The 24,069-nt window shown below is 38.3% G+C and overlaps 2 protein-coding genes across 2 annotated transcripts; one reads left to right on the forward strand and one right to left on the reverse strand.

Annotated features, from left to right (window-relative positions):
- Positions 1 to 1,077: 1,077 nt before the first annotated feature.
- LOC134814386 (hepatocyte growth factor-regulated tyrosine kinase substrate-like) lies at positions 1,078 to 17,296 on the reverse strand. Its single transcript, XM_063822485.1, is given in 15 exon segments — positions 1,078 to 1,564; positions 1,701 to 2,249; positions 2,469 to 2,621; positions 2,989 to 3,090; positions 3,226 to 3,341; positions 3,344 to 3,418; positions 3,692 to 3,803; positions 4,063 to 4,158; positions 4,476 to 4,610; positions 5,472 to 5,618; positions 5,771 to 5,926; positions 15,233 to 15,406; positions 16,072 to 16,245; positions 16,975 to 17,054; positions 17,237 to 17,296. Coding segments are annotated over 15 exon segments (2,286 nt in total). The 5' UTR covers positions 17,277 to 17,296; the 3' UTR covers positions 1,078 to 1,387.
- Positions 17,297 to 18,158: 862 nt separating this feature from the next.
- LOC134814017 (ribonuclease Oy-like) lies at positions 18,159 to 19,524 on the forward strand. The gene is made up of 5 exons (XM_063821986.1): positions 18,159 to 18,307; positions 18,430 to 18,608; positions 18,718 to 18,860; positions 19,008 to 19,173; positions 19,323 to 19,524. Exons 1-5 carry the CDS (start codon positions 18,266 to 18,268, stop codon positions 19,477 to 19,479), a joined length of 687 nt encoding a protein of 228 aa, XP_063678056.1. The 5' UTR covers positions 18,159 to 18,265; the 3' UTR covers positions 19,480 to 19,524.
- The last annotated feature ends 4,545 nt before the right edge of the window (positions 19,525 to 24,069 follow it).

Here is a 24,069-nt window from a genome sequence, read left to right on the forward strand (position 1 = left end):
TCCTCTTCTGGTTCCTCCACTGGTTCCTCGTCTTGTACTTCCTCCTCTTTTCCTCCTCCTCCTCGCCGGAACTGTCAAATCTGATCACTGAACCGCTCGTCGTTCTTTTAATTCCAGAAACTTCCTTCAACAGCTCCTCCTCTTCCTCGACGTTGTGAACTGGAGACAGTGGCACGTCATCAGCATGCTCTGGAGGTCGGGTCTTCTTACGCTTACTCTCTGTAGTCGGTCGTTTTATGGAAAATCTGAGATCTTCTTTGGTTTTGTACTGCGGGATGAGGGGAGCATCCAGAGGTCTTGATTTCATCTGATATCTCAGATCACCTGGTTTAGCTGCACTTTTCTGAGCGTTCAGAGATCTTCTTACCCCCCGGTCTGACGACCTACGCTTTGATTTTTTGGGTTTCCCATAGTCAACCTGAATGGTTAAAGGTTCGTCTGACACGTGACCCCGGCCATCAGACTCACTGTCTGATTCCACCAGACGTGTCCTCTTTGCTTTAATCGCTATGTTTTGGTACAATGGACGTTGTTCAAACTTCCCCTCTCCACGAAGAAAACTCTCTGTTCTGGAGTTATCAGAACGTTCTAGAAGTTTTGATACGTTGATTTTAGCGGGCTGGGAGAGACGAGAGTGTGCTGGACCCCTTACTTTATCATCTGCTTCATTGAGTCTGGAGTGTACTGACTCTCTATTTTCTCTGTTTGAGACACGGAGTTTTATTCCTACGTCAGGGTCACTGAGTCTGGAGTGAGCGGACTCGTTGAGTCTAGAATGAGCAGACTCTCTGTTAGATACCCGGAGTTTTATCCCGACGTCTGTCCCGAACTCAGGAAGTCCGCCTGCTCTAGAGTTGCCTAATTTAGGACAGTCCAGGGAGGAATGTCCGACATCGTCGCAGTTTGGACATTTCCGGGAACGCAACTTGTCCATTATTATTAATGAACCTGGAAAGAAAGGGAAATTGTTATTATATATATCTGTTATGTGTTTTTCAGTGTTTTATTCCAGGGTTTCATAGCAAAACGAAAATTTATTTCATCATAGTTTCGATATTTTAACAAATACACTCGTGGTTAAAATAAAATGCTTGAAGAGGACTCGAATTTTAAGATCAATTTAATCATTCTACAGATAAAGAAAAAATATTCAAAAATTCAATTCAACAAGAAGCGGTGTCACGGTTACTTTAAACAGCTATTCTACAAAAAATTCAGATTAAGATTAATCCCCATTCAAACAGAAAATTCAGATCACAACATGTTTCAATAATGATCATAACATGTTTCAATAATGATCATAACATGTTTCAAGAAACTCCTCAAACATAACAATCTCGAGATTTTAAATGGCACAGACGTCTTTTTCAGTATCTTTTTCATTGTTTTAGAAAGATATCAAGTCTGCAACAGGAGGATCATTGCGGCGTGTGCGCTGCGCTGGCTGTGGTAGCGCTTCAGTAGGAACAGCAGGCGCGTTGTCCAGCGCACTCATTACATCGCGACTTGACAGGGTCGATTGAGGAGGTGCGTAGGAGGGAGGAGGAGCTGGTGCTGCCGACTCCTGAAATTAAAATTAATTAATATAAATTAATAATAAATTAAAACAACTAATTGAAATACAACTTGGAAAAATGCTGAAAAATTATGGATCAAAACCATTAAAAACTATCATTATAAATTAAAAGTTGTAAATGTACCTGTTGAGGTGGTTGGGACACAGGGGGTGTGCGTTGTTGGTGCTGTTGTTGGGCTTCGTTGTCTTGTTGTTGAGGTTGCGGTTCCTGTTGTATATGCTGTTGTTGAGGAGGGGCGTACTGTGGAGGGTATCCCTGGTACCCCTGGGGAGGTGGTCCCATATTCTGAGGCGGTTGTCCCATAGATTGTTGAGGCGGTTGTCCCATGGTGTGTTGAGGCGGTTGTCCCATATTTTGGGGAGGTTGTACCATATTTTGTTGAGGCGGTTGTCCCATAGATTGAGGCGGCTGTCCCATAGATTGAGGCGGTTGTCCCATAGATTGAGGTGGCTGTCCCATCGATTGAGGCGGCTGTCCCATAGATTGAGGCGGTTGTCCCATATGATGCTGAGAAGGAACATAATGTTGCCCCATCATGGGTCGAGCGCCAGGAGGGGGTCCCATGTACTGAGGAGGATTAGCGTAAACCCCAGGCGGGCAGTTGGCGGTACGCGTGGTGTGCTGGTACGAGGGTTGAGGTTGAGTTACTCCGACTGCTGGTTGTGGTGCTACCTGTGCAACATGTGTTAATTTATCAGACTTTTTACTTTTGAGTTCTAAACTTTGTTGTTTATTACCTTAACTATACTGTTAGTTACAAAAAACAAAGCAAAATGAACACTTTTGAACTAACATTATTCAACGCTAATCATTTTATAAAACGCTAATTCACACTATTGAACTAATTTAATTACGCTAATCATTAACGCTAATTAACACTATTGAACTAACATAATTGCTAGGATTAACATGAGTGCTCATAACGACCGGTGGGGCAGGTGCTGGGCTGGTTGCTTGCGGAGGAGCCTGGGCTGCTTGTTGTGCTGCTACTTTAGCGGTCTCCCTGTCAAACACTGCTTGTTCGTGTCTTCTCTTCAGTTCTTCCTGTTAAACATGTGATGTTAAGTGTGCCACTTAACACTGGGATACATTTTCTGGGTTTATCAAAATATTTGTATGAAATTTAGTTAAGAATCCAATTACATCATTGTTTACACCCGAATGTGCAAGATGATCCGACTATAAGTGTTTTCTATACTGTAACCTTATCGTACCGGTCCAGAGTGGATTACTCAATGAAGCAATTAAAGTTTTGAACGTCAAATGACAATTTAGGTTTTCATTAAAATTATTAATCAAAGAAACACCGGCGTCTGTGTGAGTTCAGACTTAACAATGTAATGATAAAACAAACAAATAAATATGGTCAAATATTTAAATGTTGGCTAAAATGACGGTACTGATTACTGACCTGGTATTTGAGTTGCTCCATCTTCTGTTGTCGGAGCAGCTCCAGTTTCTGCTCCATTTGTAATCTCATCAGTATACTCTGTTCCTCTTCTTGTTGTCGTACCTTCGCGGTTATTACATTTTTACAATCTAACATGTAATACATTGTTTACATTTTCTAATTTTTAAATCTTTACATCCTTCTATTTTTAAACTTTTACATGACGTATTGTAAGGGTTAAATTTTTAAGTTTCCCACCTTCTCCAAATGTTCTTCCCTCATCTTATTAAGACTCTCCCGTGCTTGAGAACACGTTCCAATCTTCTCTAACAGTATTTTCTGTGTCTTCATCTTCCGTTCCGTGTCCTCTATATCCGTACTAGTTTAGGGTGTAGAGCAGTCAGGGAGGCTAGTAGGGTCTGGATGTGGGGATCAGTGCCCACGTGTTGTCCTGGGATTAATTAGCTGATTAGTTAATTGGTTAATTGGTGGTGTTATATAGAATTGGCTATGTATGCATCCTATTGAGTAATGATGTTGGAATCGAAATCTGTTGTGTTTGATGGACATTGGACAACAGGGTGTATTCAATTGAAGGAATGATAGTAAAGTTGAATGAGAGAAGAGCACTTTGGCTTCTATACCAGTTATGGCCACTCAGTCTCGCCATTCACAATATACAGTATTAACACCATCTTACCCAAACCAACCAATCAAAAGTTACCTTTCATAGCAGCTTGGTTAAGTTTCCTCATCAACATTTCCGTAAGGTCCTTTATCTGCTGAGTGTAGGTGTTATCACCCTGAGGTTCCTCTATCTGCTGCACCGCCTGGGGCTGCGATAATAATAAGTAACAAATAAGTAACAAATATAAGTAACAAATATAAGTAACAAATAAGTAACAAATAAGTAACAAATAAGTAACAAATAAGTTACAAATATAAGTTACAAATAAGTAACCAAATTATATGTAGGTCAACCTTTTGCGGCTGTTATACAGATACCTTGATCTATCAGCCCTGTAATGCACTATAAAATTACCTAACCCATTTAATTAATCACCCAATTAATAAATTACTTAATTAATTAATTACCTGGTAAGCTTGTTGTATAGGTTGTTGTGTTGGTGGGGAGACTGCAGTAGCGGCCGGTTGAGCGGTAACTGCTGGATACAAACCATTCGGCACAACCTGCGGCACACATTTGATAAATTGGCTACATTCCAGCTACATTCCAGCTACATTTATAATTGCTATACTTAACATTGTGTCTGGAAACAGAATATCCTTTTCACACGGGAAATTCCCAAAGTGTCGGTATTTTCTTGAACTTGCACGACAATCTTGTCGTGCAGTTCAAGAAAATACCAACACTTTTGGAATTTCATTATTACTTTATTAGGGAAAGATCAATAGAATCAAACTATGAAACCCATCAAATGGAGAGCATCAAAATGCTTTTTTTAAAAATGCTATAAAAATGCTAAAAGAAAGATAAGCACACTCACAGTAGCATTGGAAAGGTCAGGATAGTAAGACTGAGGTGCTACCTGCTCTTTGAAAGGTTTAATGTGTTCTACCTCCGCGTACAGGTTCTCCGCAGGGGCAGACTTCTGTATTGCAGGGGGCGAGTGTGCGCGAGCCTGGGGTCGGTTAGTTGTTGTTAGTTGTTGTTAGTTGTTATTTGTTGTTGGTTGTTGTTGGTTGTTGTTAGTTGTTGTTAGTTGTTGTTAGTTGTTGTTGGTTGTTGTTAGTTGTTGTTAGTTGTTGTTAGTTGTTGTTAGTGTTGTTGTTGTTGTTGTTGTTAGTTGTTGTTAGTTGTTGTTGTTAGTTGTTGTTAGTTGTTGTTAGTTGTAGGTTATATGTGTTTATTTATAAAATATATATGAGTGGTGGTTGAAATTGAAACTTTAACCACCACTCATAAAACTTTAGGGATTATTAGAAATTATAGTCAATTTGTTTTGGGCATGTGCATCAATAAGATATAACTTAATTGTAGATTCCAACATGGCGGTTTGTATCTGCGAGAAGTAAATTATATTCTTCAACGATGGTCCAGCCTCTTGTGAGAAAGGTGATAGAAAGCGATAGCTAGATTCAAGCTCCCTTTCTTTTTTGTTCCAAACTCTTTCTTTTCTCTTCTCATCGGTCTCCGCCTAAATATAATAGAGTTAAGATTTATTTTAAAAGGAAAAGAGAACAAATATTTAAAATATTAGAAACTTTTGTATGTACTGAAATAGCCCTGTAATAATATTCATTAGCCACATTTTTATGTCACACATATATTATACAATACACATTATGCAATATGTACATGATGACATCAAACACACAATTAAGATCACTTTTAAAACGGCCATATTCCTGTTCAAGTTGCGTTTCTACTGAGCGAGACAAAGAAAACGAAAAAAATGAGAAAAAAATGTAAAATGGACCTTATTAGGGCATCTGGTGACAAATATGACCATAGAAGGGCATCAGGTGTCAAGTAAAATTACCTGAGGATTGACTGGAGGTTTGCCGGCAGAAGCAGCAGCTGCAGCGATGGTTGCTGCAGTAGCCGGAACTGCGCCAGGAGCTGCGGCTGCTGCTGCCTCCTTACTCTTACTTCCAACTTTACTGGCACAGATTGAGCAGACTCTCACCTGAAATAAACAAGAACATTATATAATAATATATCAACTTTAAACTGTTAGTAAAGAGGGATATTATATAGCAACTTTAAACTCTTACAACATTTTTTGGAAGACTAAAGGTAATCTAACAAAATGTTTTATCTAAAATGTATCATTGTAACCTCTTTTTCGATGCCAAAGTGAGGTAGAGGCAAGCGCTCAGCAGTACACTCGGCGCAGAATATCTGACCACAGTTCCTGCAGTGATGTTTGCGCTTGGTGATGGTAAAGAGCTGTCTGCAGAGGTGACACATTCTACCATCCTCCCACTCTGGTGCCTGGTATTGTGGTGGTAATTAAAAACCTATTTTAACGTAATTAAGGCCAGAGGGGGGGGGGGGGTAAAATTGGTTTTTCCAGTTTTCACATATTTGATCAGAGCTGCTGGAGCCAAACAAGAAGAAAAAAACCGGACCGAAATCTGACCTTGCGTTTTTAAGATATTGCGCGCCAAATATTGAGGTTTACATGTAATTACATGTAAATCTTAAACCTAAACTGTAAAAAGTTAAAAGTCCCTTAGTTGAGAATACTGGCCACACCCAGAAGCTGAAACTTGGCACAGTTGTTCCTTGAGCTGTCACCCACAATTCTATTGTACAAAATTTTGATATTTGCCTCTGTTCTCGAAATATGAGGTTAACTTTACCCCAAATTCGACAATTTTTCAAAAAGTGTCGAATTTGGGGTAAAGTTAACCTCATATTTCGAGAACAGAGGCAAATATCAAAATTTTGTACAATAGAATTGTGGGTGGCAGCCCAAGGAACAACTGTGCCAAGTTTCAGCTTCTGGGTGTGGCCAGTATTCTCAACTAAGGGACTTTTAACTTTTTACAGTTTAAGTTTAAGTTTTACATGTAATTACATGTAAACCTCAATATTTGGCACGCGATATCTTAAAAACGCAAGGTCAGATTTCGGTCCGGTTTTTTCTTCTTGTTCGTCTCCAGCAGCTCTGATCAAATATGTGAAAACTGGAAAAACCAATTTTACCCCCCCCCCCCCCCCTCTGGCCTTAAGCGATTAGGACAATTAGAAATCCGATTAACCGGGGGTGGAGAATTGACTTGATTTGTTTGTGACATTAAATTTTGCAGTTGACCCACAAAAATAACGCCCGTAATCTAAGGGGTCGACGACACATTCCTTTCCTAAATTTTCTTCGAATTTCCTGACCCAATAGATCAGATCTAATTGGTGATCTAGATCAAATACAGAATCTAGATCACGTACAGGAAGTTAAATGTTCTTTTCGATATTCCTGACCCAATAAATCACATTACACATACGGTGTAAAATTTGCACGAATTCCATTTTCTCACGACTTTTATGTTTGTTTATTTTCTGTTGAGTTCAACTGTTTTGCAACTCAGTTAGTAGATTATATATTCGCATATATCCACACTATTTACACGTACAACGTGATATTATTATCAATGCAGTGTGTACAACACCAACTACACCGATCAATTGCCAAGCTGCGAAACATTTATTTATTATTATTACATCATGATGGCAGGGCCTACTCTCATGCTGTCTATAGATGATGATTAACTCTGAAAAACAGGCAGAGCAAGGCACGCGATATGTCGAGGTTCTGGGATCATTCCCCAGTTGTCCCCAGTTTTTCAGAGTTAATCATCATCTATAGACAGCATGAGAGTAGGCCCTGCCATCTTGATGTAATAATAATAAATAAATGTCTTGCAACTTCACAATATCATTAAGGTATGATACGGGATATCTTTGTAATCAAATTTATATCCTGTAATTGAAAACGTATCATATTTTCAAGGCCAGGTTACTTGGAGGAAATCAATTCTTCGTGACCCAAGTTTCAAGATGTCGTATAAATTTGTAGTGTTCGTTTTTATAACTGTCGTTATAACGGTTAAACCGAGTCATGCTGCTTCGGATACAGGTACGTGTGATATGTAATTTGTAATTTGTAATTTGTATTTGTAATATTAATATTATCATGTAATCTGTAATTTGTAATTTGCTTGTATATTTTTCTACTCATTGGCCACATTAGCATGATATACTTCATCATTTACTTTATTTTAGAGGAGATCGTGAGGACTGATTATCTAATCTCCAACTGCAAGCTTTTAGTGTTAATAAGATGTGGTCCTTTCGAATTCAGACTCGCTGCAAAGACCAGAAGTAGTTTTTGACTGAAACCTCTGTTTTAAAGGTGTCATGTGAAGTATTTTCCAGTATGCTATCAAATTTATTTCAGTGGTTCAGTACGGAATAACTTACTCCATTGGAGATCACCGGTACGCACGAACTAGAAATTCTCAGTATGTTAAAATAAAAGGAACAAGCGGAGAGACAGATGAAATGCTATGTGAAACAGATTTCTATGTTAACAACCAAGATGTTTTGTGTGTTTTTGGGAGTTATGTTGACATAGGGGAGTATAGATGTGTGTCGTTGAGGACTGGAGGAAGTGATGGACTATTACTTGCTAAGGTAATGTAAACAACCAAGTGTTAGATGATTTTATTAGCTAGCTTGTAAAAACGTGAGCTTACGGTCTCATGGTCAGTATACATCCACATCTGCCCAAGTTTGATCATTTTCTGTCAGTCAAATAATATCAAATCGTAATCCTAGTTATGTCAGGAGGGGGTTTTTACGTTTTTAGAAACATATTCAGTGATACAACGGGTAGTTTGTTAAATGTTCCTCAAACAACCCAGGTGAAGGTGCAAATAGACGGTATAGAGGCTGACACGATTATGCCTCAACACGATGAAGATTACATAGGTCTGGACGATGGTGAAACTATGGAATTCTGCTTAGAAGGTAAGCATTCAACTACCCTTCATTTCCCTCTTTTCTTTTCCCCATTCTCCTCCATCAGCAAACCAGATCTGGAGCTGTAAGTCCCAGATCTGGTTTGACTGTATTAAAGGACCAGTTAACTGAAAAATTTGTAGTCTCCAATTTGGCTAAGATTTAAATCAGCTGTGACAAACTGGTAAAGAATCGTATCGCCGAAAGAACCAACTCTCTAGCGTACGTGTAACGCGTGTTATTGCAATAATAAGCTGTGGCCTCGTGACGTCACGAAGTCCCTCAGTGCGCGCTGGCATAGCGTAATACGTTGCAAATGTTTATCGTTGTCATTAAAACACGTGTTACTCACTCAAATTTTAGAATTATGACTATTACCCGAGTTCTCCAAAATCCTTATAGTTTTGGCTATCATCCTAACTAAAGGAATAGCTGATTGGATGTACAGTGCTCACGTCATGATTTTAAACAGTGATATAGGTTCTTGGACAGAGGCGGGTGAATGTACGGTTAGAAAGTTTCTGCTATTACAGTTCTTATGTCATATTATGTGATAATTTTGGATTGTTTTCATTGCTTAATTACACAAGCAGGGAGACTGTACTGAATATTTTTCCCCAGTCCATGAAACTCTAACGAATTTAAAAGGATCTAGATAAGTAGGAGCTAGTTTGTTCAATTCCGAGAGCAATTATATTTATAGCATAGCGAAATTTCTAACTTTAATCTGCATGTGTCAGCCAGTACAGGAGACAAGAAGTCTGGCTACTTTACGGCCGTTCCTCTGGGACCATTAGTAGAAGTAGCTTCTATCAGAACAGTGCCGTGGGAACAGAATTCCCGCCAAAATACCCGGTCTACCAAATAGTAATAGTGATTGGAGTGTACGGTGTGCGGTGTGTTACAGTTTTGAATTATACTTCGGCTTACCTAGTTGTTATCCTAATTGCATTATCATCGGTACATAACATAAATAAACTACTGGTAAGTTTAAATACCAAGTGCAAACGTGTTCAGTCAATCGACCCACTGAACAAATATAGAATTTCCAAGATCCTATTATTCTTTGGCCATATATTAATACGGCACGATCGATTGTTAGATGGTTAAACGACCAACGTTAATCTATACAATTCTAAAACTATGAGCTAGCACTTTAATCTAAAAATACACTTTTTATATTACTCCTGATTTTTACATTTCACGTAAAACATTGTCGCCACAGGTTGATCATGGACACTAACAGCTTAATTTGAGATAAATGACTATGAGTTTCTCTAAAGTTAACTCTAAAGTTGTGTAATCCAGTCATTTATGGTCATTTATGGAAATGAACCTGCAAATGTTCAGATACTCACGAAACTTTGCACAGGGGGTGATGCAACGACCATTAATGACCATTAATGACCATTAATGACCATTAATGACCATTAATGACAATGTCAGTTTTGCCAAAATTTCAAATACTGACATTAATGGTCATGTTTTTTTTCGCACTTCCTGGAACAAGAAGGACGGACACGAGGACCACTTAGAACCTACCTAAAGTTAACTAACAATAAGTAGACGGTACTTTACGTCTTGGAAGGGGATGAAAAGTTAATTTTACAACTTTCTCAAACACTGATATTACTACATATTACAACTAACCCAATTATACCATAACAACAACGTTCTCCCAATCTAAATTTATTATTGAACCATCCTGGGTCTTCACCCAACACTGGGAAGACATATCGTGCTCAATACAGATCGCCACCGCAGGTCTTCTCTCTCCCGACTGAGCATTTCCTTTTCTTTGTGATGCTTTAGATGTCTTAACAGATATAGAAAGCACTTTGCCCTGCACAACCGTGCGCCTTCTTTTTTCATCCTTGCCTGTTATGAGTATACCAGTTATTGTTCCACCAACTTGCACCTCTTGAGCGTTGCATAGCTCTGGTTCTGCTAAACCTTTACAGACTGGGCGATACAACCCAATACTTGTATCCAAGGCAAGACCAAAAAATCTTTTCCTTCGGCTTTTCGCACCAAAGTTGGTCTTGCCTTGGTTACAATATTTGGTCACGACCTTAGTGGAGCTATCAACCAGCTCTTCGTCCTCATAATCAGAAAAATTGTCTTCACTCTCATGGTCTGATTCATCATCTGATTGTTGTTCACTACCATATGAGAGTGGAAATTGGAGACTCCGCCGTCTTTCAGAAATAACATTTCCATTATCACCTGAAAGATACGAACTTCCATAACTAGAAGAGGAAACAAAGAGTTCCTCTCCAATCTTAAATCCTCTTTTTAAGCTTTGGATTATAAGGTTACTCATCTTGACCGAACCTCCAAAATCAACAGCAATCTTTTTCTCTGGATGTTTGCTCCACTCAGAACAAAAGAGTGTCTTCCCCCGGGTATGAGCGGTTTTATGAACACTTGTACCACATTCAACATCAAGCGTATTCTCCACCTCTAATAGTCGGTTGTAACGACCCATGGCTTCAGGGACTCTTGTAGAGTCGATTTGTGTGCGTCTACCGGAGTGCCGCCCAACCCTGATTCGAGCGAAGAGTTGTTCATTTTGATCAGACGATAAAAACCACGGTACTACTGGTGCTTTGGGGTGATTACAAATCAAGTCGACAAAATACAAGACAAGTCCGTTAGCTGCGGTTATTAAGTCTTTGAAGCTTTCTCTAGTTATGAAGTTCTCGCTGGTATTTAATTTCTTCGAGTGTTCTCCCCACAGAGTGAAGAACGTGAAAACAGTCCACGCATTTTCAGCTCTTTCTGAAACAGTCAGCGATTTGTCATAAAACGCTGCCAGGAGCAAAAACCCGGCCTTAAGATAGGCCGAGAGGCTCAGAAATCCTGCTTGTTTTAGAACATCCCATGTAGCCGTTAGCTCTGCAGCACACTGCGGGTTTTGTCTATCAGAGTGCTGCAGAGTTGTAAGGGATACAGAGTCTCTGAATTCTTCACTTTCCGTAGCGAGTTTAAGAATCATCCCCCAGTTTAGGGTGAATTTCGTGTCTTTGATCGAATCAGAATCGGCCATTATGATGAATCTAGTACTGAGGTAATGGAGACAGTTAACCAGTTTTTTCAACTCATGACAGATGTCCTGCATGGGAAAGTTTCCTGTTTTGTTGAAGTAAAATACTGGCGGGTACTCCAACTTCGACAGCTCGCTCTGACTGGCTGTTTTGATCCGTTCATCTGTATTGACCTAAGCCGCTGATCTCCGTACGAAACATGATTTCTCCCCTCAATTAGTCAAGGCTACTGCCAGATATTTCAAAATTTGAGATATCTTATGACCATTAATGACCATTAATGACCATTAATGACCATTAATGACCATTAATGACCATTAATGACCATTAATGACCATTAATGACAATGTCAGTTTCGGAAAAATCTCAAATACTGACATTAATGGTCGTTGCATTACCCCCTTTGCACAGACCTTCCCGAAGGTATGAATAAACGATTTTCGTTTGGAGACATTTTTTTGACAGTGGAGAAAACCCAGGAGGGCCACGCCCATATTGACCCAATAACGTAACCGACCCCTTGCTTCTGAAGGTCGTAGAGACTTCAAAATAGGCTTAAACGAAGCCACATATGCATGTTTATATAGGAGTTATTGAGCAACACATGGCCCAAAATCCTTACTTTTCGAGAAATTCGCCAAAAACCATTTTGAGCGTGGTGCTGAGCCCATTTTCGATAGGATCGTGATAGAGTCTTTAGACAGGGTGCAAAAGAACCGCAATTAGCATATTAATATATGACTTACGAACAAACATATGCCTTAAAGTGCTTACTTTTTCAGTTATTGGCGAAAAACTGATTTTCGGTTCCAGAAATCATGCAAAACTATGGGTATCTGGTAAATTGGGCTATGAAGGCTCTAAAGGTTTTTGAATGTGTGCAAATTGTGCAGAATGGCCATGTTTATATACAACTTATGAAGCAACATGTACCCTAAATTACTTACTTTTCGAGTTATTCGGGGAAAAACATTGTATTATGTCCATTTTCTACCTGTAAAATACATTCTCACGAGCTCCTCTGCGCGCGCAAGGGACTTCGTGACGTCATCGCCAAAATAATACAAACGCTATTTACACGTGTTAGAGAGCAGTTAGAGATTTAGGAATTTCGACTCGTTGCTTAGTTTGCTATTTGTCACAATCTGTCAAAATATGAGTATAACTTTTTTTTCAGTTAACTGGTCCTTTAAACAATTAAAGTAAAAGATGCTACATCTTGAAACAAATTACAGAATAATAAAAGTAATTTTAATTATGTTATTTTTCCTCATCAACTTTATTTTAGCGGTTCAGTACGGTATAACTTACTCGATTGGAGATCACCGGTACGCACGAACTAGAAATTCTCAGTATGTTAAAATAAAAGGAACAAGCGGAGAGACAGATGAAATGCTATGTGAAACAGATTTCTATGTTAACAACCAAGAAGTTTTGTGTGTTTTTGAGAGTTATGTTGACATAGGGGAGTATAGATGTGTGTCGTTGAGGACTGGAGGAAGTGATGGACTATTTCTTGCTAAGGTTTTGTAAAGCAAGATGTGTAAATAATGCAAATGGCGCCATACATTTTTAAGCGATTTATTTATAACTAAGCAGATCTGAGCACGCATCTATGATCTATCCAAGTTGCCAAGTTTTCTAAATTATAAATGAACCCAGGTGAAGGTACAAATAGACGGTATAGAGGCTGACACGATTATGCCTGACGACGATGAGGATTACATAGGTCTGGACGATGCTGAAACGAAGGAGTTTTGTTTAAATGGTAAGAAAAAGTCCCTTCTCTTCCTAACCTCCTTTCTAAACTAACGCTATAGTAATTAGTAATAATTTGAATTAGATCGCTTAAAGTTGATCCTTAAAGTTGTAATCATCGCCAGAGACCCATGCAGTCACAACTTTTATAACAGTGAATAGTTGATCTGTCCTTCCTCACCCTAGGTGCTCCTGAAGATAGTCCTGAAGATGATCCAACTAGAACTGAGATAAGCACGGTAGGTAGGTACCAGCTCTAAAACTTGGGGTCTATTATACATGATTATAATGCTGCTGAATGCTAAACAGCATAGTTTTTAACCTTATGCAGGACACTTTCAAAATCAACGTAGAATCGTTTTTTTGCACTTAAGGACACACAAAATCCTAAATTTTGCAGTGCGACCCTCTAGTCTCAGAAAGTTGGTTGCAGGTCCCTCTTTTTTATTGAGTTACCTCAAAATTGAGTTTCAATCGAGAGAACTCACATTAATCAGGGTTTAAATAAGTAAACGGGAATCTTGTAAGATGGGAAAATGCAAAGGGAAATGCCCAAAAAATAGCTAAGAACATTTATCGGTTCTGATAAATCGAAACAAGAAAATTCAAAGCAAAGTAAATCTTGCGGTAAATTTAAAATTAACCTTTACATTTTAAGAAATTAAAGGATGAGGGGACCTTAGAAAAAGTTTTTTTCTCGTGCAAATCCTTTTATCACATTAATCGTATAAACCACTTTAGTGGAATCCGCAAAGTTGTATTTCATTCGCGCGCCGAGATATCCAGCCAAAACAATTTGAACCTGTGACGTCAATTATGTGAGTTGCTCTGATCCGCGCATATAGAAATACAGGTAAAATGAGCGTGCGGGCCGACTAAATTACTAATTAAGAATAAATTAACAATTTACGATACTAACGAGCCTATAACCAATGGAGAGGAGACTTTTTATGACCGGTTGAAAAAAGAATTATCACCCCACGATAACCATGAGCCGAGATACACCTGGAATAAGATTGAAGTCACACAGAAAGGCATGTAAATTATGTATATTTATAGCTCCCAACGTAACACCTAGCAACTCCCTGTTTCGTACCACAGTTGATATATCAACATGTCATATCAACACAACACGGTCCTAATAAAAATGGATCGGGTAGGTATGAAATGCATGTCTTCATTCCAGTTGGACAAGCACCAAGCACCAAGCTTTTAAGTTCTAACTCACTATGTGACACTACTTATACCGTAAGCAAGATTTGCAACTATTACACCAAGCAATATTATACCAAGCATAGCAGACGAACACATCCACATTCGTTACGCTTTACACTCAAGTCACAGCAAACGAAAACGGTAAATCATAAATGAGTGTACAACTAAAGGCCGGTACACGCGCAGTGTCAAACCGCACGTGCCTACTCAGATAGGACTAGAGGCGCCAAGGGCCAGCTAGTAAAATGTCTTCTACTACATCATACATTCTTTTTAATTGTGTCCATATCGGGTTTCAAACAAGTCAAAACAAAATAGCAGTTTGTGGTTTAGTTAGCGGATGCTACTTATCTTTGCTATTTATAAATAGAAATACCTACTACAACTACAAGAAAGCCTTTCTGAGTTACATTTAACTATTATTATTAAAGAGAATTATTCGTAACTTAGACTAATTCAGTGCAACCAAAGATACCGCTCTCGCAAACGCCAAAGGTAACACGACGTAATTAAAACAGAACAGAACAAAATGTTGACACGAGCAAAGGGTGCGCGCGCACGTTGGTCTTAACACATAAGTGACGTCACAGCCCAAAATTGCTATCAGCCAATAGGAGCGCGGCGTGATATTGCACGAATTATCGATTTCACAGTCCGGCGTATTTTTTGATTCTACACACTTTCACAGGACTTAAACGCGAATATTTGGAAGTAAATTCTAAGGTCCCCTCATCCTTTAAGTTCAAATTCAACGTACCCTGGCAGCATCAAAGATATCTTCAGAGTTGTTCAACTCAGGGAACTGGAAACCTTCTACCTTCAGCGCATCAAACGCCTCCTTCACAGAGTTGTAACGGTATTCTCCTTTAAAGACTTCATTCCAGGAAGCCACCAGGGACAGCACTTTAGTTCGCACTGTGGCATAACCGGTCTGAAATAGTGCATCTTGTTGCTTTTGAATGCGTATCTCGGACGATTCAAGAGTGACTTAGTATTAGTGTTTACTCAAATTTTGACAGTAATTTCATGCTTGGAGAAAGAAAATTTATAAGAAATTTACAAGAGTGGCCATTACTTTATTGAATACACAAGACTTGAGATCCTGAGGATAGCTTAAGTTTAGAAATAATAATTAGGAAATAATAGAATTAAATGAATACAATTTCAATGCTTTTGGAATTTGGAGGTAGGAGATATTACTATACCATGAACTGATGAAAGGCCCAGCATAAACCGACGAAAAAGAATTATTGGTACTTTCTACTTTTCTAGCCTCAATGCGATTACAGATTATATATCAATTGCAAGATTGCAGGCTTCAAAGAATAGGAAATAGCGTCCAATCCCGTCTTAATAACCTATGTATAATGCTTTAGAATGTAAGGAAAAGGACCCAATCACTTGATAAACTTGAGGTAGCATTTTTCAAAGCGGTCTTGTGCAATGTACATAAGAGCATAAGGTTATGCTCGGGCTGATTTTTCATCTATCTTCCAAAGTAGTCTATCAATGGTACATACTGCTCAAATCACCACTGCACCAAATCAGATTCAAGATTGCAAGAACAAAATGCTTTATTAAAATAAACACACTCACCCTGACAAGCTCTTTCAGTTCCTCTAGAAACTCATACTGGGTGACTTGCTCGTGCATTGGCTGTCCACAGTTCTTAACCAGGCATTCCAGTACTAGCAGAGAGTTCATTACAACTTGGGAGTTCCTGTGAAACAGGAGCTTGCGTATTGCTGATAGGGCCGAGCTTGTTGAGATCTGGGGGTCATGGTAGAAGTGAAGATGAAGTCTATTTCCATGGTGATTACATCAGTTTTAGAATAAGAGATACTTCGTAGTATACAGCTCACTTATTACTTAATGGAGTCATGTAGTCATGTAGTTTCCATGATCTGAGCTGACAGTTGGAATTTGTGAAGTTAAATTTGGATGTGAAATGAAAGTGAAGTGGAATGGAATTCAAGGAATACAAGGAATACAAATTTCAAATCTTTAAAAGCTTCAAGAGTAATTACTGTCAAGGTAATATTAACATCATAACGCCATTTCTCGCCCCACTCCATGATAATAATATTAACCAAGAATGAAATTTCACGATACTTAGACTTGTTTTTATTTAATTAACTTAGATTTTACTTTCTAGATTTAATATTAATACAATTTACTAAAGAAAGAAAAATTTTGAAAAGAATAATTTTGTTTACAGTCCCCTTTTTGTTGCTTGAGCCAGGCCACTTTGAACTCGTTGTTGCGTGAGAAGACTGTGAAATGTAACATAAAGTGAAATGTAACGTGAAATATGAAATGTGAAGTGAAATGTGAAGTGAAATGTGGTGCGAAATGTTAAGTGAAATATGAAACGTAAAGCGAAATGCGGAGTGAAATGTGAAATTTGGTGCTTAATGTAAAGTGAAATATGAAACGTAAAGTGAAATGCGAAATGTAAAGTGAAATGTCAAGTGAAATGTGGTATGTAAGTTTACGTACCTCTTGCTGCCTAACAAGGTCGCACATAGCCAGCATGCCCATCCAATCTGGCTCCGTGACCTGCTCATCTGTTGCTTTACCTGCAACATACCTTTATCAGTGATAAAACAATACACTGACAACTCACTTTGTATTTCAAAAATGTATAATTTGGATCGGTACAGATTACCACATTAAGGTATTAATTTATTAATCAATTTTGTGTGTACGATCCTGTTTGATAACAATAATTTTAAAAGGTTGTAAAAACACTTTTACTTACTGAGTAATCTCTCGAATGTAGATCCACCAAAAATGGGCATCCTAGTTGGCTACAAAGTATGTTTAATGTTTATAAGATGATAGCAATCTAAAGGATACCAACAGTATTTATAAAGAATGAAATTGTAGTTAGATGGTATAAACATAATCTTTCTTATTTTTATATTAAACTAATTTATTTGCCAAAGCCTGAACATAAACTATTACATTAGGTAATTCTAAATTCTGATACGTCGTAAATCTGTAAAACTGAAAAATTATTAGTTGCATGACTTAATAAGTACACATTTTCACGGTCTTTTAACTTTGTGTGACCTCAATTCCAGGCTCTTATTATACTGAGGGTCCTGACTCCTAGTACAGAGCTTAAAAGATCATGTCCACTGGAATAGGGAGGAAAATGCAGCTGCTAACCAGTAAATATTGAACAATTTGCCGTAAAATGAGTTAACACTTAATAACTAAACTTCTCTTTGTCAAAAGAATGATAGATCCAGGACCAGCGTTGACTGTTCGTGATTCCAGCTGCCTGTGATTCTGAGAGATTTGTCAAATAGCTTCATCACAATGTCCCTGCCACCATCTGGTTCCCTTAACTGAGGGTTCTAAACTGACAGCCATTGTTTATCTTTAAAGTAGCCTCACTCTCACCTCCATCCCACCTGTTACCAGTCGCAACTTACTTTAAATTCAAGGCTCATGTATATTTCCACTCTTTTCCACCTATATTATATTCTTATTAATTTAACACTGTTTCCTTTATTTACAACCCTCTTGATCTTCTGTCCTATGGCACCAGCCCCATGTGAATAAACTAGGTTTTAAGACCCTGCAGCACCTCTAAAGATAAAAATAAATAGACATGGTCAATAACGAAGTTATAACAGTGCTAATTTCACTCTTCACAGCACCTGTGCTCTTAGTTTCAATAAATAGCGATTTCCACCCTCATACTCCACTAATTAGAGTGGGTATTTAAGCCTGTTCTTTCGCCACATTTTACTTGCGTCGTATATTTTTCGTTTCATCTATGATAGGAAAGCTCTCTCTTCTTGTCCTTTTTGGACTTTTGGTGGGTTTTACTTAGCAGTTATTTATATTATTACATAATATAATATCAAATTGGCGGTATACGTAACATGTAATCAACTATCAAGAATCCAAACATTACACTGATTTTACAATGCGCCCCAGGCTGTTGGTGAATCTTACAATTACTTCAATCTGGTGAGACAATGGACCCCAAACATGTGCTACAAAGCCAAGAAGTCTTGTAGGAACATGCCTTCATATGTCAGTGAATGGACAGTACACGGACTGTGGCCATCATACAATGAATATGATTGGCCAGAAGACTGCCAGAACCACTGTGTGTAAGTATTTTCCAAGCATTTTTTCCTGCTCGAATAATTGTACGATGAAATGACAATCCAATCAAATTTCTATTAAGTTCAATAATCTCCTCACTCTACACCTGTACAGGCTCCGATCCTCAGAAATCTCTCACCTTGAAAGAGAGATGAACCGTGAGTGGCCCACCTCCTACTCAAGTCAAAACTACGGTTTCTGGAGGCACGAATACTGCAAGCACGGAACTTGTTGTACTGACAAGTTCAGAACTGCTGGTGGGTTTTGCAAAGTTTTATTCTTTGTACAATAATTACAACATCTTTAGACATTGCAGGGTAACTCAGGAAAATGCATCAATTAGAATTAAACCTTGAGACTCAAGGTTATTTGCCCAACTATTAACCCAATAAAACAACCCCCAGCGGACTACTTTAAAGGAGCCCTCAACCTTCACCAGAAGTATGATATGGATCGTGCCCTAAGAAATGGTGGAATAGTCCCCTCAACTGCTAAAGCATACCGTGTGTCTGATTTCGATAGAGCACTCAAGACTGCTTTTGGTGTAAGCAAGGTTGGGTACTGGTGCAGGTATGCTTTAAATCAATATTTTTCCTAGTCTTGGTCCTTCACAAAGCTATTAAATCGTATGAAATATATCTGGTATTAATATAAATTAGGGCAAATTACATGAGAATGGTTGATAATAGGGATAATTAATCTAGTTCTAACAACTCCAGGTTTGCTAAAGATAACAAGGGAATATACAGACAGCTTCTCTGGCAGGTCAGCTTGTGTATCAGCAAGAGTCTCAATGTGGTGGAGTGCCCCGCTGATGATGATGGTGCTTGTAACCGAAACAAACCTGTCCTTTACCTTCCTTATAGTGTTTTATAATTGGTTCCTTTACCTTTTTAGAGATATTCAAACATGTTGCTACCATTTCAGAGTTTTATTTGTAAATTTTGATGATGAAATTATATAAAGTATGGTATGTTTAACTACCCTTTTTAACGTGTGCGACAAGGCACACTGCTGGGTTGATTCATAAGTCATCTTAGCTTCCATTGAAAAAAAAGAAGAAAAAAAGGAAAAAAAGTTGGGACCCCAACCCATGTAGCTGAGACACCTCACAGCAAGTAGACCAAAGTGGCTCTTGCTTGTGAACGGTGCATCAACTACCCGCTGGAGCAGTGGGTTGGGAGTCTCCCCTGGGATCATTTCGTCCGAAAAATTGTATACAATATAAAATAGTACAGCAAAATCTAGGAGACCTCAAAGCTCGTCTTCTGGGGGATGAGGTTGAAGGAAACGTCTTGCAGTTCAAGATGCTGGGCTGTTGATCTTCCTCTGATTCCCCTCAGTGCAATGAGTGTACTTCTTAACAGATCAAATCTGAATCGTGTTCTGATATGATTTTTGACTTGGCTCTTGGCTTCTTTTTAATGGTCAGCTATCATCTCAGAGACACGATCTACAAACAAAGTGCAGAGCGGTCCCATACCTACGGAGCTTGTGAAGACTAGAGGAAGGACTCAGCTTCCATTGTGATATATTACACATATCTAGTCGTGAAAGATATTTGCCTCATACTATATTTTAACGAGAGGTGGCCAGAGGCTTCTGCAACTTCAATCATAACACCCGTAGTAGAATTTTATTTAAATTATACTGAAGGAATAATAGAAATGAAAAGATCCTGCTATAAATCGACAGAGAAAAATGTGTCACAATTTGAAGCGAGTGTTTGTGTATCCTAGATCTTTTTGGTAGTATGATCACTGATCAGTCCTGCAGCTACATAGTCAGATTTCCTTTTCATAAAATAACTAAATAAAGTAATCCGTTCAGTCAAGTCAGATGATGCTTTTTTGGAGGAAATAAGAAAATGACAAAACAGAACACCATTCAAGTCACAAGATCGAATCAAAATACATATTTAATTAGCGCTCGATTTTAAAACATATTTTAGCACAGAAAATTTTATGAACATGCGCGGCACAATACAAATTTCGGCATTTTAAAAATTTATAGCAAAAGTACTTAAATGTTAAAATGTAAAATTAAATCAATTATTGAAAAAATAATTTGAAATATACTTTTTAAACTAATTTAACCCTCGAGAATGGTTTATGAGATAAATTATAAAAATTGAGGCGCGCAATTTTATTTTTATTTTTGATTTATATAAAAAATTCCAGCCAATTTAATTAAACTATGATAACAAACGCATACACAAATGTTTTTTAAAATGTTTAAATTAATTGAAGCATGAACAGCGAAATAAAATGCGAATCATTAAATATTTATTAAACATAAATACGTGAGCTGTATGGCATGCAACTTGCAATAACTATTTTGCATTACACAACGCAAATGCCTGCAATGTTTTTAGGAAAACAAATTTTAGGAAAACAAATTTAAATGTTGGTATTTATTAATAACAATCAAAACATGCAACGAAAAAAACGGCCGCAATTCTTGTTATAGACTTCAAAAGTCATACCGTACGGTTGTGGCCACTGCAAATTTTTCATAATGGTCATACCATGAAGCTACTGTAAATGACACCATCTCAAAAAGGAGGATCCCTAAATCCGCCACTGTTCCGTGTTTCAATACTTGCAGAAATACACAATGTGGCAGGATACCAGGACTTTTGTTGCTGCTAAGACAGTAGAGGAGATGTGGGAAATCCAACAAATCCTGAAACATCCAAACAGTATGTCCTAATGCACTGGTGTTGGGAATTCCAGTGTTAAACGCGCACGTGCACTTGCAAAGAATTGCAAGCCACATTTTGATCGACTTAGTAGTAATTATGTTGTGTTCAATGCAAGCTAAATTTTCATCGGCTGTATCTTCGGTTGTGACGGATATTTTTTTGACGCTATAAAAACTGACTACCAAAGAATACTACTAGCTTCTTCCCTGTGACCATGGGCTTTCTAGTAATTATATAAAAAGTATGTTAGTGGCGCAGTGGTGCAGTTTGTTAGTCGACCTGCCTTACTCGTGATATGCTGCTCAATCACGAGGTTGCGGGTTCAATCCCCGCAGAGGCGGCTATAATAAACTGTTACAAAGGCGATGAATGCAAATTTGTGCTCTATGCTGATGACACAAATATATTTATCACTGGACCGTCCAAAGAAGCAACATACTTGAAGGCCAATAAAGTTCTTGATTTCGTATGCAAATTCATGAGAAGTAATCTCTTACATATAAATATGTCTAAATGCTGCTACATACATTTTCTACCTGCATACGAATCTGATGAAACCTGCGCCAGGGTTAGGCCGTATGCCAATGAACATGACAAATCACAAGGAATATTTATAAATGGACACAAAATTGTCAAGGTTAGCAACACCAAATTTCTTGGTGTAGTAATTGATGAAAAACTTAGCTGGGGCCCACATATAGAATATCTAAGAAAAAAAAATTAGATCCACTACAGGAGCACTTAACAGGATTAAACATTCAGTTCCAGGAGAACACTACCAAAAAATATACTCTGCATTATTGGAATCACATCTTGCTTACGGAATAAGTGTTTGGGGCTCAGCTCTCAAAGACCAACCAAACGATAAGCTGTTCATAACTCAGAAACGTTGTATAAGAATCCTTTTTGGAGACCTAAATGCATACCTCGACAAACATGCCACTTGTGCACGAGCCAGACCTTATACAAAACAGAGGTTAGGAGCTGCTTTTTTCGAAAAAGAGCACACCAAGCCCATTTTTAATCGACTAAAATTGCTTACTGTTCAAAACTTGTACAAATACCACTGTATATCTGAGATATTTCGAATTATGAAATTTCGCACTCCATACTCGTTGTATTGTACTATAGACTCATCAAAACGTGATACAAGCAATGTCATAATCCTCCCAAGAAAAACCAACACTTTTCTTTATATAGCCTCCAAATTGTGGAATAGCATACATAAACGGATTCTAAATGAGAATGGGGAAATCCTCACTACTTCTGTATCTTTGGTTAAATTACGCTGTAAAAGTATCATCCTGGGATCTCAATCCATCAACAATAATAACACCTGGACTTACCACAACTTTCACATCGCCCCTCACTCAATCACAGACCAAACCATTTCATCACTCACTCACCAAATTGCCGACCCAATATCTATTGAAGGGGCGAAAATTTTCTAGACAAATGATATTTCGATATTATTGCTGCAGCAGATACAAATACCAACATTATTATATTCCAAAACGTTTGAACCTTTAAATTAACTAGGAAAGTCAATCCTCAACTTGACTTTTACTGTTTTAAACAGATATGATGATATTAACTTAATTTATTATTATTATTATTATTTTTTTTTTACATACTCCTTCTTAGTGTGGTGACTTGGGGTCCATAAATATAACAATACAAGCTGATAAACCAAAAAGAACAACTGGGGTAGGTAGGTAGCCCTGGTGGGTGCGTAAACTTTACGGTCTGCTCTCTCCAAGATCAGCCTGCTTCTCCATTTTACCGTGAAGCCTAATTTCTAGTTTTTATAAAATATACAATGCAAGTGCAGGTTTACTAATCTTAATCTACTTAACAACTCAATAGCCCAAGTCACCATACCCGTAGTATATTCCATGGTAATAGAAGAGCTTTAAAGTTTTTCAAATTGTTGCTATAATTGATTTAAATAAAAATTTGTTGTTTTCTTGAATTTGTTGTTTTCTTGAGGGCGTCCAGGCGTCCGTGGACGCCTTAAAATTATTATCTGGTGACTGGTGCTTAAAATAGAAATAGTAATTAGTAATAGTGTTAGGAAATAACAAATCGCAATATAAATGTCTTCATTTACTATCATACGTTTTAATGTAAGCGCACGCTGGCACTCATGATCTTCGTGAAATTTCGTGTTGTAGGGAGTCCAATCCTTCCTCTGGACTACTCAGCCGCGCAGTTTTAACACATAGTTAATTGTAAACGTTACAAAGCACATCGTGCGCATCCCACTACAGGTAATCTATTATGATTTGCCTCGATTTGGGGGTCCAGGACCCTTTGCAATTTGACTGCTATATGATACTGCGCGGCTGAGATCGTACACGTGTGGTGTCCTGTTTCACCCATGTTATAAGTTTTTGTTTTGTTTGCTGTCGCCTGTAAAGTGTTACACATTACATTTACAAGGCCCTGTGTGTAATGTAATCGGTAGTTTGGAGGGATCAGCTTGAGCCGGCTCCCAAGCCCCCTCCCCCCCCCCCCCCCCCCCAGTCCATCGATTGGGCCCCCAACAAAACTGCCAGCCAGCTCCCACGAGCCGCCTCTGAATCCCCGCCTGTGCCACTAGTCATGGGGTGGGCGGCGTTGCCGTTCTGCTAAGGGTTCCGATGGACCTATGCAGCCTCCCGGTTTATACAGTGGAATGCTCGAGAAATCCTGTTTGAGGGTTAAATGAGGAGCTGTACATAATCTATTCAGTGGAGCCACGGACGAAGAAAGTGTGGTAT

The sequence above is a fragment of the Bolinopsis microptera genome, chromosome 4 (genome assembly GCF_026151205.1).
Source record: "Bolinopsis microptera isolate Bmic1 chromosome 4, MBARI_Bmic_1.0, whole genome shotgun sequence".
Taxonomy (NCBI): Eukaryota; Metazoa; Ctenophora; class Tentaculata; order Lobata; family Bolinopsidae; genus Bolinopsis; species Bolinopsis microptera.

Bases quoted from the DNA above. Each gene is read 5' to 3' on its own strand.
- LOC134814017 (XM_063821986.1), top strand. From the start codon at position 18,266: ATGATAGGAAAGCTCTCTCTTCTTGTCCTTTTTGGACTTTTG. The intron at 18,308-18,429 runs GTGGGTTTTACT...AATGCGCCCCAG, and splicing joins TTGTCCTTTTTGGACTTTTG to GCTGTTGGTGAATCTTACAA. The intron at 19,174-19,322 runs GTATGCTTTAAA...TAACAACTCCAG, and splicing joins AAGGTTGGGTACTGGTGCAG to GTTTGCTAAAGATAACAAGG.